Genomic DNA, 25,178 nt, shown 5'->3' with positions numbered 1-25,178 from the left:
AAATATAGTTAAAATCTTTCTTTTAACAAAAACGATAAATTTATGAAGAATAAATCGGATAAAAGGAGGCGGGAATGGCATACATTTGTTGAAGCGTTTCGAAACTCAACACAAAAAACGCTTAACCGTGTGTGTTTGGTGAGGTGGTGAATATATGCCCCTAAAAGTATGCAATAACGATGTTTATTTTATTCAACGGCGTTACACAGCAACGTGCTCACGTTGTACGAAGAAAACACTTTAAACAATTACAATTTACAACAAATTGCATTAAAACATTGATATAAGACTCGGATTGAAATACTTGAAAGTATGGGTGTTTATTTTAGTTTTCTGATCTTCGATACAATTACATGGGAGTGTTGCAAATCTTTGCCGTCTCTAGATTCGATATCGTAAAACGATACGCTTACGCTCCTGACATAAATTATGTACACTTACTTACGCTAGCACGCACTGCTGTGTAAAGACCATACAAAAATATTGTGTTTCCTCGTTTACATCCCTAGCTGATGGTTTTCTTTAGGAGAAGTACACGCGTCTCCCAAAATTACGGTTCTTAAGTAGTACTGAGCTCATTCTATATAGCAATCGTTAAGCGAACTCACAATTTTGGCCGGATATGATGAACGAATGGAAGATGAAGAAGTTACAACGTGAACGAGCGATGATGAGTTTGTGGTTCACTTTACACCGAACAAATGCTAGTCATTAGGCATTAGGTTGTAAGAGTACTAGCAGCGTTTCTCGTCGACCATACTTAGCGCAATGTAGCCCGGATTGCTAATCGCTTCCTGTGCGACACCGGCTGATCCAAGCTCGTCGTTCGATGATCGACCAGCAAGCTTGGCATTCTTCACGTTCATGTACTCCGGCTCTGGATTGTGCTTGCTTGTGCGTTCGCGAGGCTTCGGACTGACTGCTTCCGTTTCGGAGTCGGAATTGAACCCGTTGGTGGGGTACGAAAGCCGGCTTCCGTCGAGCATGGGAATTTCTTCCGGCAGGCCACGCTTCTTGTGCCGTTTACTGCCGTTGGGCGGACTAGTATCGAGATTGTTGCGTGTCGTCGGCGAATGGCGATCACTGTTGAACGAAGCGAAATCGAAATTGCTCTCCTCCGACTCGGACTTTGCGCGGGACATCTTTAGGTAGTCTTTATCGCTTCGTATTTCTGAAACTAATAAAGAGAGAGTTAGGATGAATCTCATTGTACTAATAAGAATGATCGTTCAGGTTCTTACTCGGTGGAAGAGGTAAAATGATTCCATTGACATAGTTTGGCGCCGCCGGTGCAGGCTCTTCGGGAGGGCCAAGGTTGGCCAGATAGTCCGTATCGCCTCGCTCCACCTTTTCGGCGTTCATTTGTAGGTATGGCTCATTCAGTTCCAGATAATGCTAAAAAGAGATTCCATGGCAGTAAGAACGCATCCTCCCGCTTAAAAGATCCTCGCGCGCCCAACTTACATCTCGCATCTCATCCGGAAGCATGGCGTTAAATCTGCTCTTCAGATCCTTGAACGATGGTCTCGAGTCGGGCTTCACGTTCCAGCAGTTTAGCATAATGTCATAAATATCTTGATTCGAGTATTGTGGCTTATCCATCCGGTAGCCGTCGCGCAGCTTGTTGTACAGCTCCTGATTGGCTTCCATGCCCGGGTACGGCACTTTGCCCAGCGAAAACAGTTCCCACAGAACGATACCATAGGCCCACACATCCGAGTACGTGCTAAACACGTTGTCGCTGATACACTCGAGCGCGAGCCACTTGAACGGCAGGGGCGCTTCACCCTTCTTCTTGTAGTTGTCACTCTTGTACATCGATCGGGCCAATCCGAAATCACAAATCTTGACCACATTATCATCGCACAGCAAAATGTTGCGCGCTGCCAGATCACCGTGCAGTACCTTGCGCGAGGCTAAATACTCCATTCCGCTGGCGATTTGCGATGCCCAACAGACGAGATCGGTCGTGTTGACGGATCGTGCCGGACCCTTGTAGTCCATGCCGTAGTTCGAACGCCACAAAGGTTCGTTCGAGTTGACCGTGTTCAGCTCTTCCACTGTAAATGATAGCAGAGATTTAGATACTGCGCCAACAGTTCTTGCCAGTGATAAAACGAGACGAAAAGGGACGTACCTTCCACAGATGTCATGGCTGTTACCTCGGTGTTGCAACTGTCCACCATACCCATGTTCTGCAGCCCGGAATGACGCACGTATCCCTTCGAGTTGAGGTGCTTCTTCGGGTCAACGTACTGCGTAGAGCCGCTGTCGATGTGATTATGGTAGAAAGCAGTCGGATGTTGAAGCGGGTGATGGTTTACGTTGTTGGTGGAAAATGAGAGATTTACATATTTCAAGCCCTGACTACATCATCACCATTTACCAGTTGTTGTTATCCATCAGTACAACACGAAACAACACGCAACAAGATACGCCCAAAACCAGCACGGTTGTTAATCACCAGCCATACCACGAGGTAAGACGAGCAAGCGACACACAGAGATGCAACATATTCCAACCACATATCCAGGGTTCGGGGTTAGACAATACGGTTTGCAGAAGATTGCGAGCATTAGCGGTATGAGCACACACACACACACAGACACAGACACATAGTATGAAATAAGAAAGAATGGATAATAGAAGAGTAGAGAAAAAGAATGTTGGTTGAATGTGTTATATTACCCACGAATCGGGAAAGGGTTTCGAATGGATGCTGGATCAGGATTTCGGGAAAACCAATCACCATTCGAAACCCTTTTCGATGGATACCATCCTGTTGCTTGTGTAAGTAGTGTTTTAGGTAAAGTTTTAGTAGCGATAAGAAAGTAACGAATGCATTAAAAAAATGGACTAATTTTAAGGAGCGGCCCCTCGGGACCTCATCGGTTAGGGGGGCTTCGTCGGCGAGGGAAATCCTGTTGTTTCCCTCTAATATCACTATTAGAGAGGATTCAACTGCAATCTGCAACTGACCGACCACTGGATCTGTACTAGGAAAGATCGTCATTGTTATACAAAATCTAAGTCAAATCCTTCCATTTTTACCCATGACAATGTCATGAAGATGCCCTTCTTTGGTAATAAGAATTTTGTGATAAAAAAGATTTTAGACTTCCCTCAATCAGAAGAATTTTTCCAATGATTCGTTGGACCAAAATGGAGCATCAAGAACTCTCAAGTAATCTAAAGAAGCGAAAATTATGCTTATATAATTTTATACGACGGCTATGGATAAGTTAGAATCCTGTTAGGGCTTCTGTACGCAGAACTGGTTATCCAGCTGCTAGTAAAATTATGTCAAGAATAGACAGAAATGACAAGCCAAGACCGATCAAGATGATAGTTCTAGCAGGTTCTAAAGAGGTGAGAGGCTGACTAAGATGACAGTTAACTACACTAAGCTCCCTCAGCAAGAAACGATACTACTTTTTGTGAAGTGGTTCTTTAATGTAAGATCTCAAGAAAATTGGATCCTCCAAAATTTTCAACGCTAGCTATAGTTAGTCTATTTTTTTAATGCAAACGTTAATGTACAAGTGATCCTCGACATATGTTTTTAGTACAGAGCAATAATATACGGAAATAGCGTTGAGTGTGTTAAATTTGTGCTTCGATTAGTACTTTTTAGTGATTTTTTGTTCTATAGAAAACGAATGAATTGAAATAGCATTAGAGCTCCATAGAACATAAATTACTGCTTGTATTAGTACGATAATTAGTACAACGATCGAGAATGGATTACGCGCCATTTCCCAGGTTTAATTCCAATCACAAAATTCAAACTATTAGTCAGTTAGTAAGATGTTTGATGCCAATGCTAAACGTGCGACTCGCTGGCCACTTACCTATTATACTGGTAACCACACTTGGACCACCGCAATTGATTCTTATCGATCGACGAATCGATCTCACCCGTTTCTTGGTTGATTTGGTCGATGAAATAGGGCCGATGCTTTAGCAGGAAGTTTTGTACATTACCAAATCGGCAGTACTCAACGATGACCATCAACTCACCTGTAAGCCCAAGAAAAATAGGTCAGTTAGAATCGCAAAGCCCCTTCAAAGCTCTATTCAACGCACGTTTGGCAATGTTTTTCGTAACTGCGCCCAGCAGATTCACCACGTTCAGATGCTGTCCCAGGTGGACCATAATTTTAAGCTCCGATATGAGTGCCCGCATCACTTCGTTGTCCGTCTGCTTTTTCACCATCTTGACCGCGACCGTAGTTTCGTCCTCGTTTACCATAATGCGGGTAGCGGTAGCTTTCATCACCACACCGAATGCACCCGTGCCCAGCTGTTTGCCCAGCTTCAGTCGATCCTTCGGGAACTCGTACTCCGTGTTGTACGGCAGAAGGTCGGCCTGCTCGTCAAGCGCCAGATCGGGATTGTAAACGCCCAGGTTGCCTTCGTCAAAGTTCACTATGCCCGCTTCCTTCATCGCCTTGACCTCCTTCTTTTTCTTACAGTAGAACAGCGTCACCAGTACGACCGCGAAGATCAGCCCCAGAACCAGGCCAAGGATAACGTAGATCAGTGATTTTCGTACCACCGCAGCTAATCGACAAGATTTAGGGGTTAACGTATTGAAAACTCTATCGAAACACCCTAGCTACTCACTGCGTACATCCACCTTCCAGTACTTCTCGATCGAGCCCATTTTGTTTTCCGCCCGGCACTCGAACGTGCCCAAATCTTCCATCTTCAGATACTCCAGAATAAGCGTCGTCTTGGTCAGCTGCATGCGGTTGCTGTTTTCGTCGGGCTGTACCGGCACCCCGTCCTTCAGCCAAACGATCATCGGATCGGGCGTTCCAACTACATCGCACTCCAGCTTTAACGGATCGTGCAGATCGACCGAAAGACTTTGATTATTCTTGCCCGACACAAGCATCGGAGCGATGGGATCCAGCACTTCCAAGCGGAAGGCTCGCGTTTCGACAGTGTCCAGCATGGTTTTCACCCGGCAGTACAACGTTCCTTCGTGCTCGTGTGTAATGTGCTTAATGTCGAGATGTGCCTGCCACGCGTACAGCTTGTCGGAATAGCTTAACCGTGCACCGTCCGCTTCCTGCAGCTCTTTGTCGTTCAGCACGAGCGCAATGTTTCGCGTGTGGTTGTACACGAGCGCTGAACATGCGATCGTGACATGATCTCCTACCGTGATCGTTTCTTTCGGTTGCTCCTTTTCCAGCGTTATCGAATCGGTTAGGTCGCTGATGAGTAGATCGGCCTGCGTCACTTCACTGCCTTCGGTGTTGATCGCTTTACAGTACACCACGCCCGGCTGCTTGGGGATTAGCGTGTAGATCCGTGACTTGGTTATCTGTGTTTCGCGCTTTCCACCGGGAAGCTGTAAAAGTACACAAAACGTACGCTTTAGTAACAATCGAAAGGGACCACCCGAGGCGGTTGTTTTGTCTACAGGTCTAATGTTTGACATGAAAAGCTGGTAAGTACTACTTATATTAGGACGCAATAGTAGCAGTATAAGAAGGGACTCGAACGATTCTGCCTTACCGATCTTGCTGACGGCTCCGAACCGATATCCGGGCTCGAGGACTAGAGAAACGAGGGTGGAAATGGGTTGTTTTTGATTGTTAGCACAAAGCAAGACACAAGCATAATTTTAACATTATCAACACATAACGTAACATATAGAGCAGCCCTTGGTACAAGATCACCCAAATCGGCCTTCGGTTGGGAATTTGTTTTCCGAATCGGAATAAATTCTACAAATGGCTTACCTTTTCTCGTCTGTAGCTTAGAAGACACGCTTCCGTTCAGTTTTGTTAGAAGATCAATGGTATTACAATGGTTAATGACGTATGCAAATTAGTGGTTTAATCAAAGAAAGGTAGGCGTAAATCACACTCATGCGATCTACTACGAAGCACACGATGTTTGCTTTTTGTTTGTCGAAACCCCAAAATGCACGATTTGGATGTCTTGTAATGAAGAAAAGTTTAACGAAACAAAGCCCGGTGACAGTATCTACTCACGTCCCAATTGGTTTCCTTCGACGAGGGGATGGAACAATTCGTCCACGGATTTCCCAGGCAGGGAAGAAAGGCGAACGATATGTCTGGCCGTGGATACCCGATGCTTCTACACTGGAACGAAACCTCTTCGCCCGGTTTCACAAACTTGCTTTCCATGTGGAGGATTGGTTTAGCTATAATAAAAAAAAATTCCCACCGACAGGTGTTAAACCAACAACGCAATGTGCAGGCATTCGCTCCACTTACCATAAACATGCACCGCCATTCGGTACGATTTTTCTGCATTTCCCGCCATCACAAACACCGTGTAGTTCCCTGTATCGAACACCTTCGGATCGTTTATCCTCAGCTTTACGTGGGTATCGCTGTGGCTCAGCTCGTACTTCCCATCCTGCCCGGCCGTTATCTCATCATCATCCATCAGCCAGTAGTACGATATGGTGGCCGGAAACGACCGATACTCGATCACAATATCGATCGAGGGCGTTTTGCCGTTTGCATTGCGCCGCACATTAATCTCCGACAGGTTGTTCTCCTCGCTCAGCAGCACATAGTCCTGCTGGGAGTCGCGCACCTGCAGCTTGAAGCTGTGATAGTTGCGATGATTTTTGATGTCCTGCACCACGCACCGGTACGTGCCATCGTCGGCAAGGGTTGCCTGTTCGATGATAAGCTCGCGCGTTGCTATTTCCCGGTGTTCCGCTTCTTTGACGGGTTTCAGCTTCAGCGGTCCAATCTTCATTCTCGCGTCCTGAAGGGGAAATGGGTGAATGTTAGTAGTGTGTTGGATTTGATAGAGATTAAGTAAACTTACTGCGACGGCAGGCTTTAAGTTCGGTGGAACCATCCACGTCATATCGAGAGGGACACCGGCGCGGATGTTTAACTTACACACCAAACGGATCCGTTGACCGAGCAGCACATGATCCTTCGTGTCGCTATGGATCGACGGTTTCGTTAAGTACTCGGTTAACGCTAGCAATGGGGATTGGAAGGACATTGGACGAATTAGAACCAAGTCTTTGAAGTCGGCACAGCAACATCACAAACACACATGTGTTAAAACAAAACCACACACGGGAGCAAATTATTATTAAAAACCGGTGAGCATTACTAAGAAAATGGGACGGAGGTATGGAATTTCTAGGAGGGACATGCAAATAATTAGTAAAGAGGCGTGGAGCGTAGTGCAACAAGCTTTCCTAGTCTAAGTGAGGGTATATTACAGTACGGGACGCTTTGTTACTAAGCATGCAACCTTATTGCGAAGCCATAAACATAAAAGTGTCACAAAAAACATGCTATAAAAAATATTTGTTTCACTATCGATAACTATACAAGCAAACCGGTTTCAATGAGCTCCATTGCTTTGAGCGTACAAGAGAATGAGACGATGGCACCAGGAAACCAGGAAAATGAAACTATCGAATCGAATGAACCCACGGCTACGGTACTACAGCTATTGAGGGACGCATCGTTCGAAGAACCTAAAGTAGCCGGAAATAATTGGATTGCAATTACGTTGGATCCCGCCACGAACATAAAACACGCCTTTACGAGCCACAATCGAACGATTACAAATAAACAGGGTATACATGGGTAATAAAACACGGGGCAACTTCGCGGACGAGAACGATCTCGTCCCGAGACTTTGTCTACAAGCATTGAGCATCGGTTGCTATCAGTGGGTGGGGGAAAGGTGATGAGTTAATGCCAATCAACCGATTCTTACGCATCTCCCGCGTATCGAGACGAAGTCGGATTAGTTTTAGTTTTGTGCTGAAAGCTTAAAACAACTCACTCAGAAACAAAAAAAAAGCTAGCTGTGAAATTATGTTCTTCGATTGCATATTATAATAATCTCGTGGTGCGGATTAAAGGTGTGCGGAATTAATGTTTTAAAAAATTCAAACCCGGGACAGACGACAGCAACCAAAACGCAAACCACACAATCACACAACTGGGAAGGGGAAAAGTGTTCTATTGAATCTATTGCCGTGGCCACCCGTACACACCGGACGAAGGTTTTGGCTGATCGTTAGCTGCTAGTAATGTGATGATAGACCGGTGTGTCTAGTGAGTCTAGTGAGCTTATATTAGAGGAAAACGTGTGGCATAATTTAGAAAACCGCCTCATACCTTCTTCTGAATTGTCTGAAACCGCCGCCGCACGGTAGAAAGCACGTTATTGAGCATTGTTTTTCGGTTGTTACGAGATGAGATGAAGAGTATTTTGGGTGGGCCCGGGGGTTGGGATAGAAATAGAACATAATTAATAAATAAACCATCAACTTAGCCGCTGCTGAACGGACAATAATCGTAAGGACCCAACCACCAGGGTAAAAGCATTATGACTCGACCTCTCGAAAGTGTGAGGATAAAAAAGAGAATGGTTCTGTGCTGTCTGAAGATTTTGATAGAAGGTGTAGTGATTCATGCGATTGTCTTGTAACCTATCCTTTTCTTCTTTTGGTAGGTGCTGTAGCGCATTGTTTCTCCTTTTCAACTAAGAGCAATGTGTTCATTGAAACTTGTTCATTTATGTACACGGTCTAGAGATTTGGATTGCATGCAATAAGGAGTCATAGGTTGTGCTGTTCAAGGGGATAACAAAGAAAGGAAAAAAAAAGTTTTACAAGAAACAAGGGAAAAAGTGCTTGAAGAAACACGAGGAGATTGTGTAAGAACAAGCAATCGTATTATACAACGAACGCATCACAACAACATCATACAGCAAGTGGATAGTAGAAGATATAGAGAGAGAGAGAGAGTAATTACGTTCAGAGGTAGAAGTCAATGGAACGTGTGAAGAGTTTGCGCCATGGGCATGAGTGGATGGACGAGGTGTAGTCGGACGATCTTCGGTCGCGTTTGCGTAGGTAACAGAAGTCCCGGCAACCGTTCCGTTGCTAGCATCGTCGTCTGTATAATCGTAACCGTAGGTAAAATTATCAAACAGTGTGCTGTTGCCTTCCGTACTGCTGCCGTACAGCAGCTGATCTTCCGCTGTTCCGATCTCCAGTGTACTGTTTTCGGTGTCATTTTTGAAGTCAATGTCTACGATCGACCGTTTGAATTTAGCCCAACTTTCCTGCAGCGAATCGCGCGCGATCGGTAAACTCTGTTCGTCGGAAGCTATCGGCTGATCAGCAAACAGTACGGAATGCAAAGCAAACACTCGATCCAGCGAGCTGCCGGTTTTCCGATCATCCGAAAACGGGTCGTAGTGTGCAGTAGAGGTAGAGGTAGTAGCATCACCATCACCATCAGCTAAATAGAGTGCGTTGGAAGTTGGAAGCCCCTGGGAACGCTCCCGCGGTTCGCGGAACGTTCGCCTTAGCATACGTATGTCGGTAGTAGGGAACTCACAGTGTTCGTCGATCGCTATTTCGAAGTGTATGCGATGGTGGGGTTTATCCTGCACCTGGCAGTAGTAGGAACCGCCGTCCTCCAGCCTGTTAAAGCTTAGCAGATATCCTTGGGTGTTACTGTACTGATATTCTTCAACCAAATCCTGGAGTAATAGAAAGTAATACAATAAGGTACATGGTGTTTCGGTACATGAGTATTGAGCAAGTCCGAGCGGTCTACTTAACACAGGTGCACACAATGAATAGGAAAAAAGGATGAAGTGGAAGCGCATCGAAAGCGATTGGATAGGGCGTCGATTGGGCCAATGTTTGGGGTGGGTTTAGGTTAAGGTTTTATGTACAACGTCATGAAGCCAGGAGGGATTTGTTTGTACATCTTTTATACATTACCACAACGTTAGGTACAATGTCTACCGCTTAGCAAATCTTTACTTTCCCAGCCCAGACGATCAAACGATCGTGGCTGTAAACCGAGGGAGAATACATATTTCCTGTCTAGCGACAGAGGAGAGCAATGAGCTGGCTTGTTGTTTCAGCAGTTTCCCATCAGCAAATGCATCCGCACAACGCGATCATATGCATAAGCTATTAGCGCAAGGCGGGCGGTCGAACTCGCCCCAACCCGGACCGTCTACAGCGGAAACTGCAAACAGATGGAGACATTGGGGGATCGTATTTTATTTTAAGACTTATGGCATCCAATCCCGTCGAGTGTGGCCGTTATTCTACTCAACCCGTAGGTTGTTGGACGCGGTATGTACAGTTCATTAGTAAAAAAGGGAAGTTTTTTGGTACGGCGTTGATACCGACCACTGGTGTTCCTAGATAATTGTTGCATATTCACAGCGGGATCAAATGGGTGAACGTTAGCAGATCGTTTGTGAACCGAATCGTTCCGTGTTATCTCGGGGATAGGGACGGATTGGTTTGGGTAAGAGATAAATCTGAGAACTCAACGTACGATCGATCGGAACGTACAGCGGCTGATCGACGCTTGGGGTAGCATTCATGGCTCTGCAAATGAATTTAGCGACGCCGGTATCCAACCGTTGATGGCGCACCGTAAAACCATTGGCCGAATCGTATGTAGTATTAAAGTACTGAGGCTAGAAGGAAGAAGCCAGAAGAAGAATTCGATAGAGCAACAGAGTGTGAGAGAGGGAGAGAGAGATAAAGAGAGAGAGAGAGACAGTGACAGAGGAACACAACAGTGCACGACATTTCACAGGATGAGACAGACCGTTTGTAGGATGACCCCAGCGACAGATGCACTCACCCCTTCCAGATCCTTGTACAGTTCCACCGCAATCTTCGGGTGCGTCGGTTTGCACGGAATGACAAAGTCTTGGTACTGTTCGACCCGAAACACGGGCGTATGTACCGGCACCAGCGGATTGTCGGGATCGTCCACGTACACGTACACGGCGGACGCTGCATATTCGGCCACCATTTCGTCCAACATTTCGTCCTCGGCCGTCCTGCTCGGATCTTCCTCTTCCTCTTCCCCATCTTCCCCGTTTCGCGTGCCATGTTTCTCGTCGTACAGCTTGCGATCGACACAGTAGTACCGTCCGACTTGATCGGCGGACGCATCCGTTAGCATCAGCACACTTCCGTACGGTTTGTCCGGATCGTCCGTCTCGAAGTCGTGCGGGAAAACGTTCATCGGTTCCTGCAAGCCAGGGAACAATGCATCAATAAAGGAAATGGTGGACCATCGGAGCCGGTGTGCCTTACCCAATCGTACGATGCGGCATAATGCTTCCACATGATCGGATGGTGCGATTTACAGGTGAAATTCCAGCTAGCACCTTTTGGTAGCGTGATCTCCTCCGTGACGGTATCGATTTCCGGTGCACCGTGCGCATTGTTGCCGTCCTGCTCCCGCACAATGCGGAGATCATCGAGCGCTGTAAAACCCGTGGGAAGAAAGCGTTCGGTCAGCTATTTATTCGAGGTAGCGAGTAATTGAAGTAAACGGTGCGTTCTAGAGTCGCGTGTGTCGGTAGGGAAGAAATGCCTCAAGAATGTGTGCCGCCGCTGTCGCACGATAGACCAGCGATTTGTTTGTAAACATTACCACTGGCGACCGTAAGCGACCGAACGCGGCAGGGGAGAGCAGAAGTTTATCGTTCATTTTTTATCAATCTGTTCTGTTTCCGTTTTCGTCGTCGTCTTGTGGCATGCGTTGGTGACATTATACTGCAGGCACACATGTCGTCTTTCACTCAACACTGCACTGCACCGCTCATTCGGGCACGGCTCGTGGCGACAATTTCTTTAGCAATGGAATGCAGATGGATGGATGGGTCTGTAAAAATCTTGCTCAGTTGTTTCGACCCCAAAAAAGACCGGATTGAAACTGATGCCATGCAGTCAGTCAGGGCGAGCTGCAAAAGCCAATAGCCACGGGACTACGTTCTGCATCGCTCAGCACAGCATTGCTTGAGCTTCTTCGCGTAGCGTGGCCACCTAACCCACAGAGACCACAGACGTATGAAATTCTCCGCGCGGATCAAGTCGATAAGGTTGGCGCTGGTTTATGGCACCGGGCCGCAGCACTTCAGGTGATGTAATTAGGGCAACTAGTGATGCTTTGCCGGCCGGGTAATAGGAGATTAATGAATGTGGTGTGCTTGGATTGCACGGTTGGCTGGATGGAAATTTAAGAACGCGTTCTGCGTTTTCTTTATGGAGCGCCATAATGCGATCGACTAACCGACCTTTCCCGCCTCTTGCGAAAACGAAACTTGTGTGTACGAGTAGGGCGTGAGAGAAGGTTTAGCGTGTGTCGGAGGCGAGCAATTTATGGTGAAGAGTTAAAATAATTGTGTTTGTTGAAATAACGTTGATTTAAAAGGATCGAAAATTAATGATATTTTATGTTGAATTGCCTTATTCTCGCTTATTAAAACAACATCCTTAATTTTAAGAGTATAACTGAGTCCAACATCTTTAGAAAATGGGTCCCATTTTTATCTATTTTATCATTTTTTTAATCAAATTTAGTTCAAATTTTAATCATATTTACAGCTACTCATCGTGAACAAAAGAAAAATATAAAAATAGCTGTTATTTAACTTGAAATATTTAAGAAAGTAATTTTACAAACTAATTTGAGTGAACAGTTGGATGTTGCCAATGGGCCGATGTCTATGGCATTATGAGTTGACCAAATAAATAATGAAATGGTCATATATATAAGAAAAAGGAAAATTCATTAGAAATGACAATTATCTTTCCAAAATAATTTATAAATTATAAGAAATGGTTAAAGAGCAATCCGGCCAATAAGCCGTTCTTATTTATTTATATTTTGAGTTAGACGGCTTGACGCCGTATTGATGATTAAAAAAAAGAAATGATTAAAGCCCAGATAGGCTATTAGTCTATGTGAGCTACTAATAGCCCACATAGACTATTAGAGCTACTGAAGCAACTGGTTTCTAGTTTCGAATCTATTGAAGACTAAATGGAACATTTACTGCTAGAACTAGAATCGTCATCAGCTCATCTCAAAAAGTCTGTCAATGCTTCTACTGTCCTTAGTCCAACTTCGCTCTACGGCCCTGTTTTGATTGGTATAATATTTTAGGATTATATTGCATTTTTTATTCTTTTTGGAACAATGCCAGAAAGTGTTTCATAATATTACCGATATGCGATACCGAAGTAAACACAATACTCACCACTAACAAATGTCACCCGGTGAAGCACGCCCAAGATGACGACGGACGTAACGACTAATATCACAGGTTTGCCCATCATCTTGGTGCTAATTCAATTCACTAATTTTACTGCTCCGGCTCTGCTGGACTCCCTCGTGTACTTCCTCTGGCGGTACTGGACAATTCTGTCTTCTGCACACTGTTTCCGCACACCAACCCAACACCTCATAGTTTCTTCACTCGGTTGCAGAAGCAACGTGTCGCACGCATCTCCTACCAGGGGACGAGTGTTTTTTGTTACCCACTTGAATACAATTGCTCACATTCTTCACTAGCTTAGGGTCTCTGTATGGTCCCAAAGCAAACCTTCACTGCACTTCACTTGCTTGCCGTTTTGGAATTACTCGTCGGAATCGAGGTGCGTTCTGCACCACACGTACGCCCGTTATTGTTACACTTTGGAACGGAGAAGAACTCAACTAAAATTAGCATAAGTAAACGATTTAGACGACCTGTAAACAGTAACAGCACCCGCTCAGAAACGGCGCCAAAGTTCAACGGACGTATATATTGGCGCGTCAATTCGAAAATGCAAACGCAAACACATTTTTGCACCACCAACAGCTGGGTCCACCACACGTGCGTACGCTTCGGTTTTATAGCAGCGCAGTAGGATGCGATAGTCCGCGACCATGTTTGGCAATCAAAGCAGGTCCGAATGATGAGTGTGTGTGTGTGTGCTGCTGCTGTTGTTTTTGTTACCGATCGTCACCACCGATCGACGCCGATAGCACGCACGCAAACAAATGTCCACGGTCCCTTCGCCTCGATACCGCCATCGTCCTTGCACATTTTCTTCTGCACAAGAAGCGCGACAACTTAAAAGATTTGTCAGCACAGACCGTGACACCATTTTTGCGCCAGCCTGCTGGACAGTTCGCTGGACAATCGTGGATGGAAACGGGATACGATGTTGGAACATATGTGGTGCCGGATGGTTTTGTCCGACCGACATGTCGTTGCGTGTCGATAAATTAAATCCCTGTACATGTACGAAGACCAATTGACCGGATCTGCATTGATCCAATCGGTTTGTGTCCTATCGACTTGGGGAAGAAGAGATATTAAATCACTATGGAGAAAGATGTGATTCGGTGCCCAACACCAGTTCGTGTCAGGCCGGGCATGATTCGTTTCCGTCTTCACACCCCGGAAGCTTATTCATAATTAATTGCACACTCTCTGCACGTCTAGAGTACACACCTTTGTCGGGCTCATTGTGTCTGCCGAGTAGCAGTCATTTAATCAACCTTTATAAAGCCATCCCTGGGGGAAATTATTGTGCCAACCGCAAATCATCCTCGGTGGAGCATGTCACCAAGGAAAGCAAACATTACTAGCGACACTAGGAGTGGCCGCTATCCGCAAGGTAATTAAACATTAAGCTGTAGATTGACCAACCTTTTTTTCTGTAATCATGTTACACCCGTTAAGGGCTTGAGGGATTTTTGATTAGATTTTCAATGCTCGCTTTAGTTTAAAAAGTAGAAGCAGTTAAATAAATTTAAGACGAGTTTGATGATGCTGTCCATTTTGTGCTGACCGGTTGACTCACGCACCTTCAACGGTTCATGTGAAAGCATTTAGCTCCGCTCTTGTCCAAACAAAGATTCACACCGCTTCTCGCAGCTCTGTATCCAGGGACAGCTGCTCATCATCATGGTAATAAAAATAAATGAGACAATTAGCACTGGTTTTGTTTGCTGACTGGTGTGTCTCATTTGGGGAATTTCGTATGGAAATGACTACGCTGCAACCTGCTGATAAACTGCACAACAAAGGCCTAGACGAACTGTTTCTGTGACGAAAAGCTGTTTTCTGGTCATACAAACTAACTATTACATGCTGGCTGCGTCCAAAAATCCAACTGGCGCCAGGCGAAATTCGAAATAAACGTTTCGGCGGATGCTTTTTCTGTTGCTTGCCGCTTTAACCCTGTTTTGCATGTATTACTTCGGGCAACTCCTGGCAAGCCAGGAACGGGTTACTTTCAATAAAACTTTACCCGTGTGACCTTTCGATGCAGCCACCGCAGCCCCAACGCAAAACCAAGCCAAGGCCACACGATTATGCATGCGTGTGCGTGCTTACTGTCCTTCAGGGATGAAAGATTGTGCCCTGCTACAAGAATGGAACCAACAAGAACTTTTCCAACGAAAAAAATGTTTATAAAATTAAACTAAATTGTGCATAATTATTTATTAAAGCTTTCCCGCTTTTATTGGGAAGCATTAATTAATAAACATTCGCTCTTAATTGAGATCCGACCCATCTCGGTAGCCGGCCGGCTAATTTGACAACTGGAACTGCATTCCTGCATTGACCGGCTTCGCTTGCACGGTGCCCTCTACAACACGCTGGCCACTACCGTTTGACCTTCTTACCTTGTGACCCTTCTCGTGTACACTAGCCAGCAACGGTCGCACACACTATACAAGGAAAGGATTTATCGATTTTTAGTTTATCCGCATGTCGAATAGTCTGACGCCACACATTACCAACGAGGCGGTAGGCAAAATTAAGTAACATAAAAATGCTCGGCCAATTCTCGACCCGGGAAAATGGATTTCCCATGTAACTGTGTGCTCGGTCAAGTGGCAGCCATCAGCGAAAAGCGAATGGCGTTTGGCGTAATTAGAAAAGCCGGGAAAAATTGTTGTTGACTACACTCCTACGTGCGTAAGTCCAGTGGACGAAACAAGAGTGGTGACAAGCAACAGCAGCTGTAGCAGCAGTCAATTGAATGGTGTACGGTCAACAAAAGCGACAAAAGTCAACTGTTGCACGATGGCAACGCAAACCCCACTAATTTCATCACATGCGTTATTAATCCATTTATCCTCTTGAGAGCGAGCGAGCGGTTTGATGATTAATGGCTGCTTGGTGCCCCATGGCGACAGGGGGTTATTTTTTGGGGAGTTTAGGCTCGATCGCATTGGTGGAATGATTCTGTTTTAGAATTCAATCGCAAATTCAAATGATAGCTAAGAGTCACTTGTTTATCAGTCCCGACAATAATCTGCAGTAGAAGCTTCACTGCACCCGAACTCGGTTGTCTGAACCAATTTTAAGTGCTTTAACAACATACGAATACGTTCAAGTCTTCCCCATAGCACCTCGTGTGTTTATTAGTGGATGGCCTTCCTCGTCAAGATGGTTAACCGCTTTCCATGATGCAGCTTGAACTGAACTGCTCCAACTGACCAACCAAATCCTTCGTTCCAGCTCCACTTTTCCACTTCGAGACGTCCTTAAGACGACCACTCGTTTCGCTCCCCGACAAGCCAGTAAGAAATGGCCCTCCACTTAAATACCGACCGCGTGGCGAACGATAGTATAATGACATCATCACCTCGCGCGGTTAGCGCGTGTTTGGTGTATGACGGGAAGAAATGAATAAACGTGCCGCACATATGGGTGACTGTGTCTATTTTGCCAGCCCCACCAAACCGCCGGGTAAGAATCATCGTTTGCGGTGGTTGTTTGCATGATCGTTAACAGTTGCACATGTGCCACACACAGATATGCCGGTTTGAGTGTGTTTTGTCAACACTTGTGCGTTTACCTACTGACATTTCTATCGCACCCGGAACGGACCAACACCGGGGAAAAAAAGCCCGGAGGAAAGATCTATTTCTTCTACTTGTAGTTGTACTTGTAGCGCACCAACTTACTAGGAACCACTGTTACGGCCTAGTTCTAAACGAACCGTTAATGAAACAAATTGTAGCGCCCATCTTTCCGTAAGGGTGACTGAATTTCTTGGGATACCGATGCCGGGCGGCCGAGGTTAAAGTTCAACTGACGTTAAGTGTGGTCGGCACAGCTGAATGAATCGCGCCGTCACACGGCACTGCTGACCGTTGGCTGGTGCTGAAGAATTCCACCACGTGAATCACCAATTTGTCCGCGTTTCGAAAGACGGGCGAATGTTTAAAAGTTTTAGCACGTCTCACTGATTATATGCCGAAGCGAAAGAGGCGCCCCGGTGAAATGTCGCCAGCGAGATTAATGTTAAAACGAAACTAGGTTACAAGTGGTAGGTGTACGGTGGCCGGTCGGGGTGAGTGATGGTGACATGTCGTCCAAAAACGAATCCTGCAGCAGATCGATGCAGGAGGACGAGATGGCATGCATATTACGCTGCTGCATATTTTAGTTATGCTTAAATTGCAAGCAGATAGGATTTTTATGTATTCAATGAATAAAATTGAATTTGAAATTGAAATTGTAGATGGTTCCGGGTGGGGCCGCCATATGTTCTTCAACATTCTGTTTAAGAAATTTTGTTGATATATTTACCAGAGAGAGAGGGAAAGGGAGAGTGATCTTAGAGAATTTGTGCTATTCTTAATGTACTGTTTAATGAACTCAATGCAAACAATATATGTAGGATTCAGTTAATAGAAAATAAAATAAAACAATACATTTTTATAAAATTTAAATGTTTTTTGATCAGACTAATTTCTTCAGTTGTATAAAAATTCGGATAAGAGTATTGAATATTGGAATCAGCAGATAGGCTAACAAAAACTAATTAGCTGACAGGCGATACAATATTCTATGATCATTCATTCTCATCAATGGATGATTCTTTGGTTGGTATACGATAAGAACCAACCTTACGAGACGTTTGCTTTATTTAATGCCAAAGATGAGGGATATTTTTCTATCCTCTCTGGAATGTATTAAATCATTTTCCCACATTTTAGGTAACCTGGATGGCGTTAGTAACAGTAATTTTGAGATGCTCAGAACGATTTGTGGTCCCGTATGTGTGAAAAGACAATGGAGGGGCCGCTACAATGACGAGCTGTACGATGATCTCACCATCGTACAGCGAATTAGATTCGCCTGGCTCCGGTGGACGTCATGAGAATGACACTGGACGACCCGGTCCATAAATTCCTTTTTGGGCAGTTGGGCAGGCCCGGTTTGTTGCAGCAGCCCAAGACCGCGAAGCGGTTTTAGCCCCGAATAAAGGGTTTTTGCATGGCTAGTATGATAATATCATCTGAGGACATCACAATTAAAGGTAAATACCATTTTCCTGTCATCTGAAGCCGTTTCCATATCAACAAGCTTTGTTTGCCATTCCATCTAAGAAGCCTGCCATAAAAATGGATGCTATTGCCTTATCAACGGAAAAAACCCTGTATTTTAATCATTTGTGGTCTATTATGTGTATATGTATTCCTTGCATTATTTCCTATTATGTATTCCTTCCAAATATTGTCCAATAGCACTAACAAATGATAACATTTTACAACAACATTAATTTTCACTTAAGAGTGTCTCCCAATTGTTTCTACCTATTTTCATATTCACCTATTTAGATTTTTTTTTTAAATCTGATACTATTTCTGCATTCATTGAAAAATCAGCAATGCATATTAAGCAATGCTAAACATTATGCTTATTTTTAAAACAATTATCTCCATCTTTCAATCAACTCCACTGACGGGCTAAGACTGATAGCTTTGAAAGCACCATGTCACAACGCTTCGATTTATAGTGAACTGAACGATCACGGCCGTTATCACTTGCTCCACATTTAGTTGCAAATCGATAGGGTGCGAACGAGTATTACATAGTTTAACAGGGTTTTGCGTAAACATGCTTAAGTAAGAAGGCTTAAGCTGAATGGTTTCATGTTCATTGAGGCTAGCACAAATGTGCGCGAATGGCGTTAGCCAATTCTTATCAGTTTTATATGCTACGTACCGCTAAGGTAAACCATTCCCTCAAACAGTATCGACGACGGTATTATTCACCAGCCAGATAAGGTTAATAACAAACAAAAAAGGGGGGATTTATTTCCTTTCTGGCCACTTACGACGAATGAGCCGTGAGTATTTGTCCAGCAAAAATAACCAAACTTGACACAACCAAGCCGTATGTCTCCCATGGGTGGATCGGTTTTTGCGCAAGTGGAGACCGTTTTTTCTTCTTCTTCCTTACTTGAAGTTTTCTTAGCTCTCCTCGACGCACGTTGCACATCCGATGCGCGCTGCATTACCAATCCCATGGCAGCGTTGCGGTAGCTTAGAGGGAAAAATGGCACAAAATATGAATAAAGACGCAGGGGTTTTGCCATTGCAGGAGGAAAAAAAGCGAAAAAGTAAACAAACAGATAAAAGTGGCCAAACGTAAGCCACCCTTTCGGAAATGACAGCGATAAGCGTACATGGACCGTCGGGCCCTTATCCGCAAACGTGTGTGTGTGTGTGTGTGGGGTTGTTTGGGGCAACGCTTTTAACTTTGGGAATTTTGGATTTTATGCGAACACGAACGCAAGAAACTGGCCACCAGCGTAAAGTGATTCTTGTCATGCGCTTCCACCTAGCTTTCGTAATTCCTGGCGTCCAGTTGTCCCTCGCCAGCTAAAGGGTTTTGATTTTGCATGGGTTTCACATTTAAAGTGTCCACCATTCGTTCCCGTTTTCTGCAACCTACGCGAAGAAGCAACTGTCCAACGCGACAAGTCACCTGTTGGCTCGGCTGTACCTGTTTTGATGACAGCGGGCTGAACGGTAACCTAAACCGGCCGCCATCATCCGGGGGTTTGTTTCGTTTTCGGTGCGGTTTCCGGTTCTCCCGGGCACGCATTGAAACACAATACTGGGGGTTGGGAGTGATCGTGCCTGGCTTTGCTGTTGATGCACTTTTGCTCGCTACCTGCAACCTTTCCGGCTGAGGCGTTTCTGAGCTGCTAGGGTGCGTCAGCCATGACACATTGCCTTTTCGTGCCACAGCGATGAATAGCTCGCGATGATCGCTCTGAGCCTTCCGGATGCTTACTGTACTTGTTTGCTGTTTGCTCCAGCAGCAAGTCTACGGTCAGACGTGCCCGATCACTGGAGCTACCAATTCTCTTCTCTTCGTTTCTGGTTCTGGTTAATATCATCCCGAACCACACCCAACTACAATGTCTGGATGTGTTCCAGCTCGCGCCGCACCGCCTGGAATTTCGGTGTGGCCAAAAAACATTACAAACAAACACACGCACGGCGCTCGTGGTGTTGTTTCAACATAAACAAATCGCACAAACGTTTCGTATCGCGCGGCGTGGAGAAGTTATTAGAGCACTTTCTTAATTTACAAGTCAACCATATACACAAACACTCACTCTTCTGCCTATTGCATTGCATATCTCTCGTCGGGTTAAATATGCACCCAACAACAATTGGTCGGTGGTTCTCGCTTATGATTCGAACCTTCGCTTCACCAGCGGTCCGGAAATTAATCGACGCAAAGCAAGATCAATTGAACGCTATTGACTCTGAAACATCGGGGGCATTCGGTGGTATTGACGTCACGGTTCAGTGTGTGCATTAGTGCGACGCTAAGCGAAACGAAACCCCGTCCTCTCTGGGGCTTTCCCCGATGACAGTTGCCCGATTTATGTTTCATTTTCGAACGATTCTTTTTACTTTCAACAGACGGAGTCCAGCCTCGGTTGAGGTGCGCCACAGTAGTAGCAACATAGCGGGAGGAACAGAACATGTTCATGCTTTTGTGTATGTGTGTGTGTGTGTGTGTGTGAGCACTTTTACAACCCTTGCGTAGTGTACCGCGACTGCAATGTATGTACACAGCCGCCTCGAAGGTACTTCAAGGTATGCCACAAGGTAACTCGATACGATCATCACGATTGCACGCTAGTGCGTTCCGTCGTTCGCTCGGGTGCATGTAGTGGTGATCGCGGTTCGATCGAGGGACAGTCATTTAGCTCACCTTTTAGGCCGTTGGGGTTCGGTGATTCATCCGCTCAGCACGCATGACGTGTGTGATTTTTCGAAACCGGTAGTGGACTTTTGTCTCGTTAGGGCGATCGTTTGGGGGTGGGGTGAGGTCAGGGAAACAATTCCAAAACAACGCTAAGTGATTTAGGCGACTATGCTGGTAGATGTGCTGAGCAGCAAGATACAGGAAAAGGAGCTTAAATTAATATTACAGTGGCCATATGGTAGGAAGATTGTTGCCAAAAATATAATCCAACAAATTGAGAATAATTAATAAGACTTGTTTTGTACATCCAACTGTTTTTAAGGTACTTTAAACCCCATATAATTGTTAAATGAACTATATTCACCCTATCAGAGCAAAAGTATGTTTCTCACAGCCCTGGTAGATCTGACCGATCCTCTGCAGTTGAGGTTACCTATTTTCTTAAAGTGAAGATTTGATGCTAATATTTGACGAAACGATAATATTTTTGTTTGGGTCTATCTGATCATCTCTGACGAACCGATAAGGTTTGATCTACAAACTTAGCAGAAGATCTTGGGAAAACCCAGAATATAATTGGATGAAACAATCCAGTATGATTCACTTTTTGTCATTCTTATGCCATTTTCATAAGCTCGGATTTTCATAGCTCGGATTAATTATATTTTCAGATATTTTGTTTTGTTTTAGCGATGCGATTCGGTAATGCCTGAACGAACCCAAATTGTGATAAAAAGTTCAGATGCTGCCGTTGCTTAGAATGCAAGATAGCATAGACCGAAAAATGGATTAGTTTCAAACTGAAGTACGAGAATGGTTTCATTGTTAAATCCGTCACTGTAGATTGATTGTGTCAGTAAAACCTAGCCATCGAAAATCTAGTTCTTTGCCAACAGAATGGAACAGAAACTTGATTATATGGCGCACGAATAAAATATATGCTCCCTTCAAGGGGGTTTTCCACTAAATGCTCGTTCTCAGTTAAAAAAGAAGGCATTATTAGGACAGGAAAGAATCACAAACAAAAAACAACTAAGAAAACAATAACTTGTTGTATATTAAATAACATCTGCTATGAGCCTTTATCACCACAACATAATACGACGGCACAGCATAACACTTGTGCATCGTGTGTTTGTGTGTGTGTTTCTGTTTTCTCCTGAATCCTTATTCCTATGCTTCAGTTACTGCCTGCTGTCTTATCATACACCATTTCTTCTTGCCTCACTGTACAATTTATCTTGGAGTTTTGTAAAGACTCCAGGAAAGTTTATCGCACCCGATATACGTCCCCTATGAACACATATGCGGGACGGGTTTCCCGTTAGCGTTTGGTCCGGTTGTCGCACTGGTTTGCATTCCACCGGAGTGAGAATAAGCGACAGGCCTCAAGCCGAAAGAAAGAAGAAAACGGTCACCAACAGAACGTTTCTAGAGTGTAGAATGATAATCGGTCGTGCTTGCGCTAGCCCGGAATAGTGCGTCTGTCAAACGTTGGAAACGCTAGAAAGTGTGGACTGGAACTGGAAAAAAACGGGAAGAATAAAACACACAACGTTTGTTCGTACGCGCATGTTTCTCTTCCGTCTCGGCCCTTTACAAGTGGCAGGCAATGGACCTTTCGATCTTTTGGGCCACTTTCATCACTTTCATGCGCTCGGTTCATATTCTTTGCCAGGCCATCGCGCAGCATATCGGCTGGAACGTGGTTTGTTGAGATGTTTAAATATTTACCATTGGTGTTTTGTTGCGTTGCGTTAAACATTTTCACGTGTCAACGTGCGTACGTTGTTAACCAATGCGCTGGGACCAACCCCGGGACGTTTTTGTGTGCTTGTCGTCAAAGGAAATGAGGTTCGGCCGGGGAAAAAGAGCTAGTGCCAAAGACAACCTGGCTCCGTAGGATTAGCTTCCAGCGTTTTGTTTTGCACCGATGATTGCAATGCAAAGTGGAACACCGCCGGACTGCCAAACAAAGTTTGATTTGATTTAAACGCTTTTGAAAGAAGCAAAACTGAAACGTTCGCGTTTCGCGTATCGTAGTTTTGTTGTGCAAACTACTGACTCCTCATTTAAGTATTTGTTGGGGCTGCAAAAGCAGGGAAACTTACGGCTGATACGAAAAATGCACCTGTCGTCAGGGTCGTTTGTTTTATTTTCTGACACACACACACACACACAGTCGTATAACTTGACCGCCCTGGGTGGGTGGAATGGGTGTGAAAAACCATCGTCACACCAAGGCCCCAAGACACGTCGTCTAGAAGTGGCCACGCATTGAAAAATGTTCACTCCACTTAGCTATTTTTTGTTTTTAAGTTTTTACCGATCTCTCCCTTGGCGAATGGCCGGATTAAGTGTTTCAACATTTTGAAGTCTCTTGGGTTGAGAACATCGCGCATACATAATGGCGGGCAATCAACACCTCCACTCGCGTTGGTCGCGAATTCTGGACCCTGTTTTCGGGAGGCGAGCGTTTTTTGTTTTCATATTCTCGACCATTGCCCCTGAAACAGCATCCACCGAAATGTGTGATTCAAAAACCGGTTCACAAACCAAAGACGCTTGAAGACGGTGGTGTGTGCTGGAAAATGGAGAAGAATGAAGCATAACCATTGCGTCACTCTCTGATGACGGCGCGAGGCTGCCCCTTTACCAGAGCTGTTGATCGGAAAGATGATCGACAGCATGCGATCCATTATCGTGCCCGTGTGCTATTTCGCTCCGAAACAACTACCGATAGACACTTTACTACCTTTCCTGAGCATAAGATGTTCACAGCTTTGACCTGACCTGAAAACAAGACACGAAACCACGAATTCGGCAACGGTATACAGGTATTCACGCATACATAAAGACTAGCACCAGAAACCACCTCACACACAGCTACGATCACTGATCACTGGAAACTCCTCTCCAACTTAACGATCAGCACCGTATGCTGATGTTTGCTGGCGGTAGACTTGTTCGGCCGGTCGTACGAAATGCTTGCTTGTAGCAAAGCCGCAGAAGACGACACGATAAATTTGGCGAAATAAACAATTTATCTTTCACTGTGCATCATATTCTTGGTCGTAAGCAGCAACGACAAACCGAAAGCTACGCAAACTCTGTTCCGATCAGCACATTCTTCCAACACGAACCGCGGCATGCACTGGGACTGGGCGGTTAGCCGGACGGACCGGGCCCGGCGGGCGATGGTTTTGCGTTTCGTTTCGGCGAACAACTTCCAATCCCCAAGCTGGCGCTACTAACGCAGCAACAACGCCAACCAAGAAGGCCGCACGATGTAACGATGCGGCGACGATCGGGTTTTTGAGACCCGACCCCCACGGTCACACACATATTCACGGGTAAGATAACATGTTTTTGTTGTTGTTTTTCCCGTGTTCTTTTCGGAACATACGCTCAAAACGCGTCCACTTGTGCGTTTTCGTTCGCAGAGCTGGCCCGTTTGTTTCACATTTTACGTACTCATTAACTTAACTTCAGCCACCACAAGACACACACTCTCATTTATGACAACCGGGAGACGAGAAGCCGTGACGACGACATAAAACATGCCTCACAACTGTATCATTCACGCGCAACACTTGGGTGACACCGCTTGGGTGGACTTTAGAATGCGCCAACAGGCTTGAGATTCGATTCGGGTTCGGGGTGGTGTGAAACATCTCCACCACAATTACACAGATACAACTTAAACGCTGCTGTACTTGGGTTGGGCGACTGGCCCGATGCACCCTGCCGACGAAGCTTCCCAAGTGTCGTGAACACGTGAGCTGGTCGCGTTTAATGCGCACCGAAACGAAACGAGCGCCTGTGAATTGGCGCACAATCTCAGGCACGGAAACGCCACTATCACTACAATTCGATTCAGAGACACACTTACAATCACACAAATGCACTTATGATAAGTGCAGTGCAAAGGGCAGGGAATTAGTACTAATAGTTTGCTTGACCACACAAACGGACACACAAAGGCTGTGCTGTTCTAAGCGCGATGGAGCACACGTACACGTCTTACTGCTTCGGCGGTCGCGAAATGAATGAATGAATGATGCGGTTCGACGTTGAACGTGATTGAAGAATGAATGAACCAGTCGGCCATTGCAGGGAACTCCATAACGTGGTAAAAGTTTTGTGATAGTAATTTAAAAACATTGTGTTTTTGATGAACTTTTGAAACGAATGTACGTTTGTTTTAAGAATTAATTGATCCACTCCTTGTTTATTCTCACAATTTCTTTTATATCTACAACTCCAATGGCAATTTTCAAGCTACATGGAATTTTTTTTTTTTTTTTTTATTCATAAAGAACGGCCTGGCCGTATTGCTA

The 25,178-nt window shown here is 45.1% G+C and overlaps 1 protein-coding gene across 13 annotated transcripts; it reads right to left on the bottom strand.

Annotated features, from left to right (window-relative positions):
• Nucleotides 1–295: 295 nt before the first annotated feature.
• LOC118509337 (vascular endothelial growth factor receptor 1-like) lies at nt 296–24,896 on the bottom strand. 13 transcript variants are annotated; one of them, XM_036049815.1, is made up of 17 exons: nt 24,731–24,896; nt 13,069–13,526; nt 11,117–11,289; nt 10,656–11,051; nt 9,378–9,522; nt 8,787–8,930; nt 6,823–6,983; nt 6,255–6,759; nt 6,009–6,181; nt 5,527–5,568; nt 4,627–5,359; nt 4,087–4,563; nt 3,852–4,020; nt 2,138–2,367; nt 1,465–2,060; nt 1,242–1,395; nt 296–1,177 (listed from the first exon to the last, which is right to left on the bottom strand). In XM_036049815.1, the coding sequence occupies exons 2-17, from the start codon at nt 13,145–13,147 to the stop codon at nt 735–737; spliced, it is 4,620 nt and encodes a 1,539-aa protein (XP_035905708.1). In that variant the 5' UTR covers nt 13,148–13,526; nt 24,731–24,896; the 3' UTR covers nt 296–734. The 13 variants fall into 13 exon arrangements, with proteins under 13 accessions (XP_035905708.1, XP_035905717.1, XP_035905709.1 ...); XM_036049824.1 differs by lacking the exon at nt 8,787–8,930 and adding an exon at nt 8,148–8,162; XM_036049816.1 differs by having other exon boundaries at nt 13,069–13,503.
• Nucleotides 24,897–25,178: the final 282 nt, after the last annotated feature.

The sequence above is a fragment of the Anopheles stephensi genome, chromosome 3 (genome assembly GCF_013141755.1).
Source record: "Anopheles stephensi strain Indian chromosome 3, UCI_ANSTEP_V1.0, whole genome shotgun sequence".
NCBI classification, from domain to species: Eukaryota; Metazoa; Arthropoda; class Insecta; order Diptera; family Culicidae; genus Anopheles; species Anopheles stephensi.
Note: the sequence above shows the minus strand (reverse complement) of the source record. Positions and strands in the feature narration are given on the sequence as shown.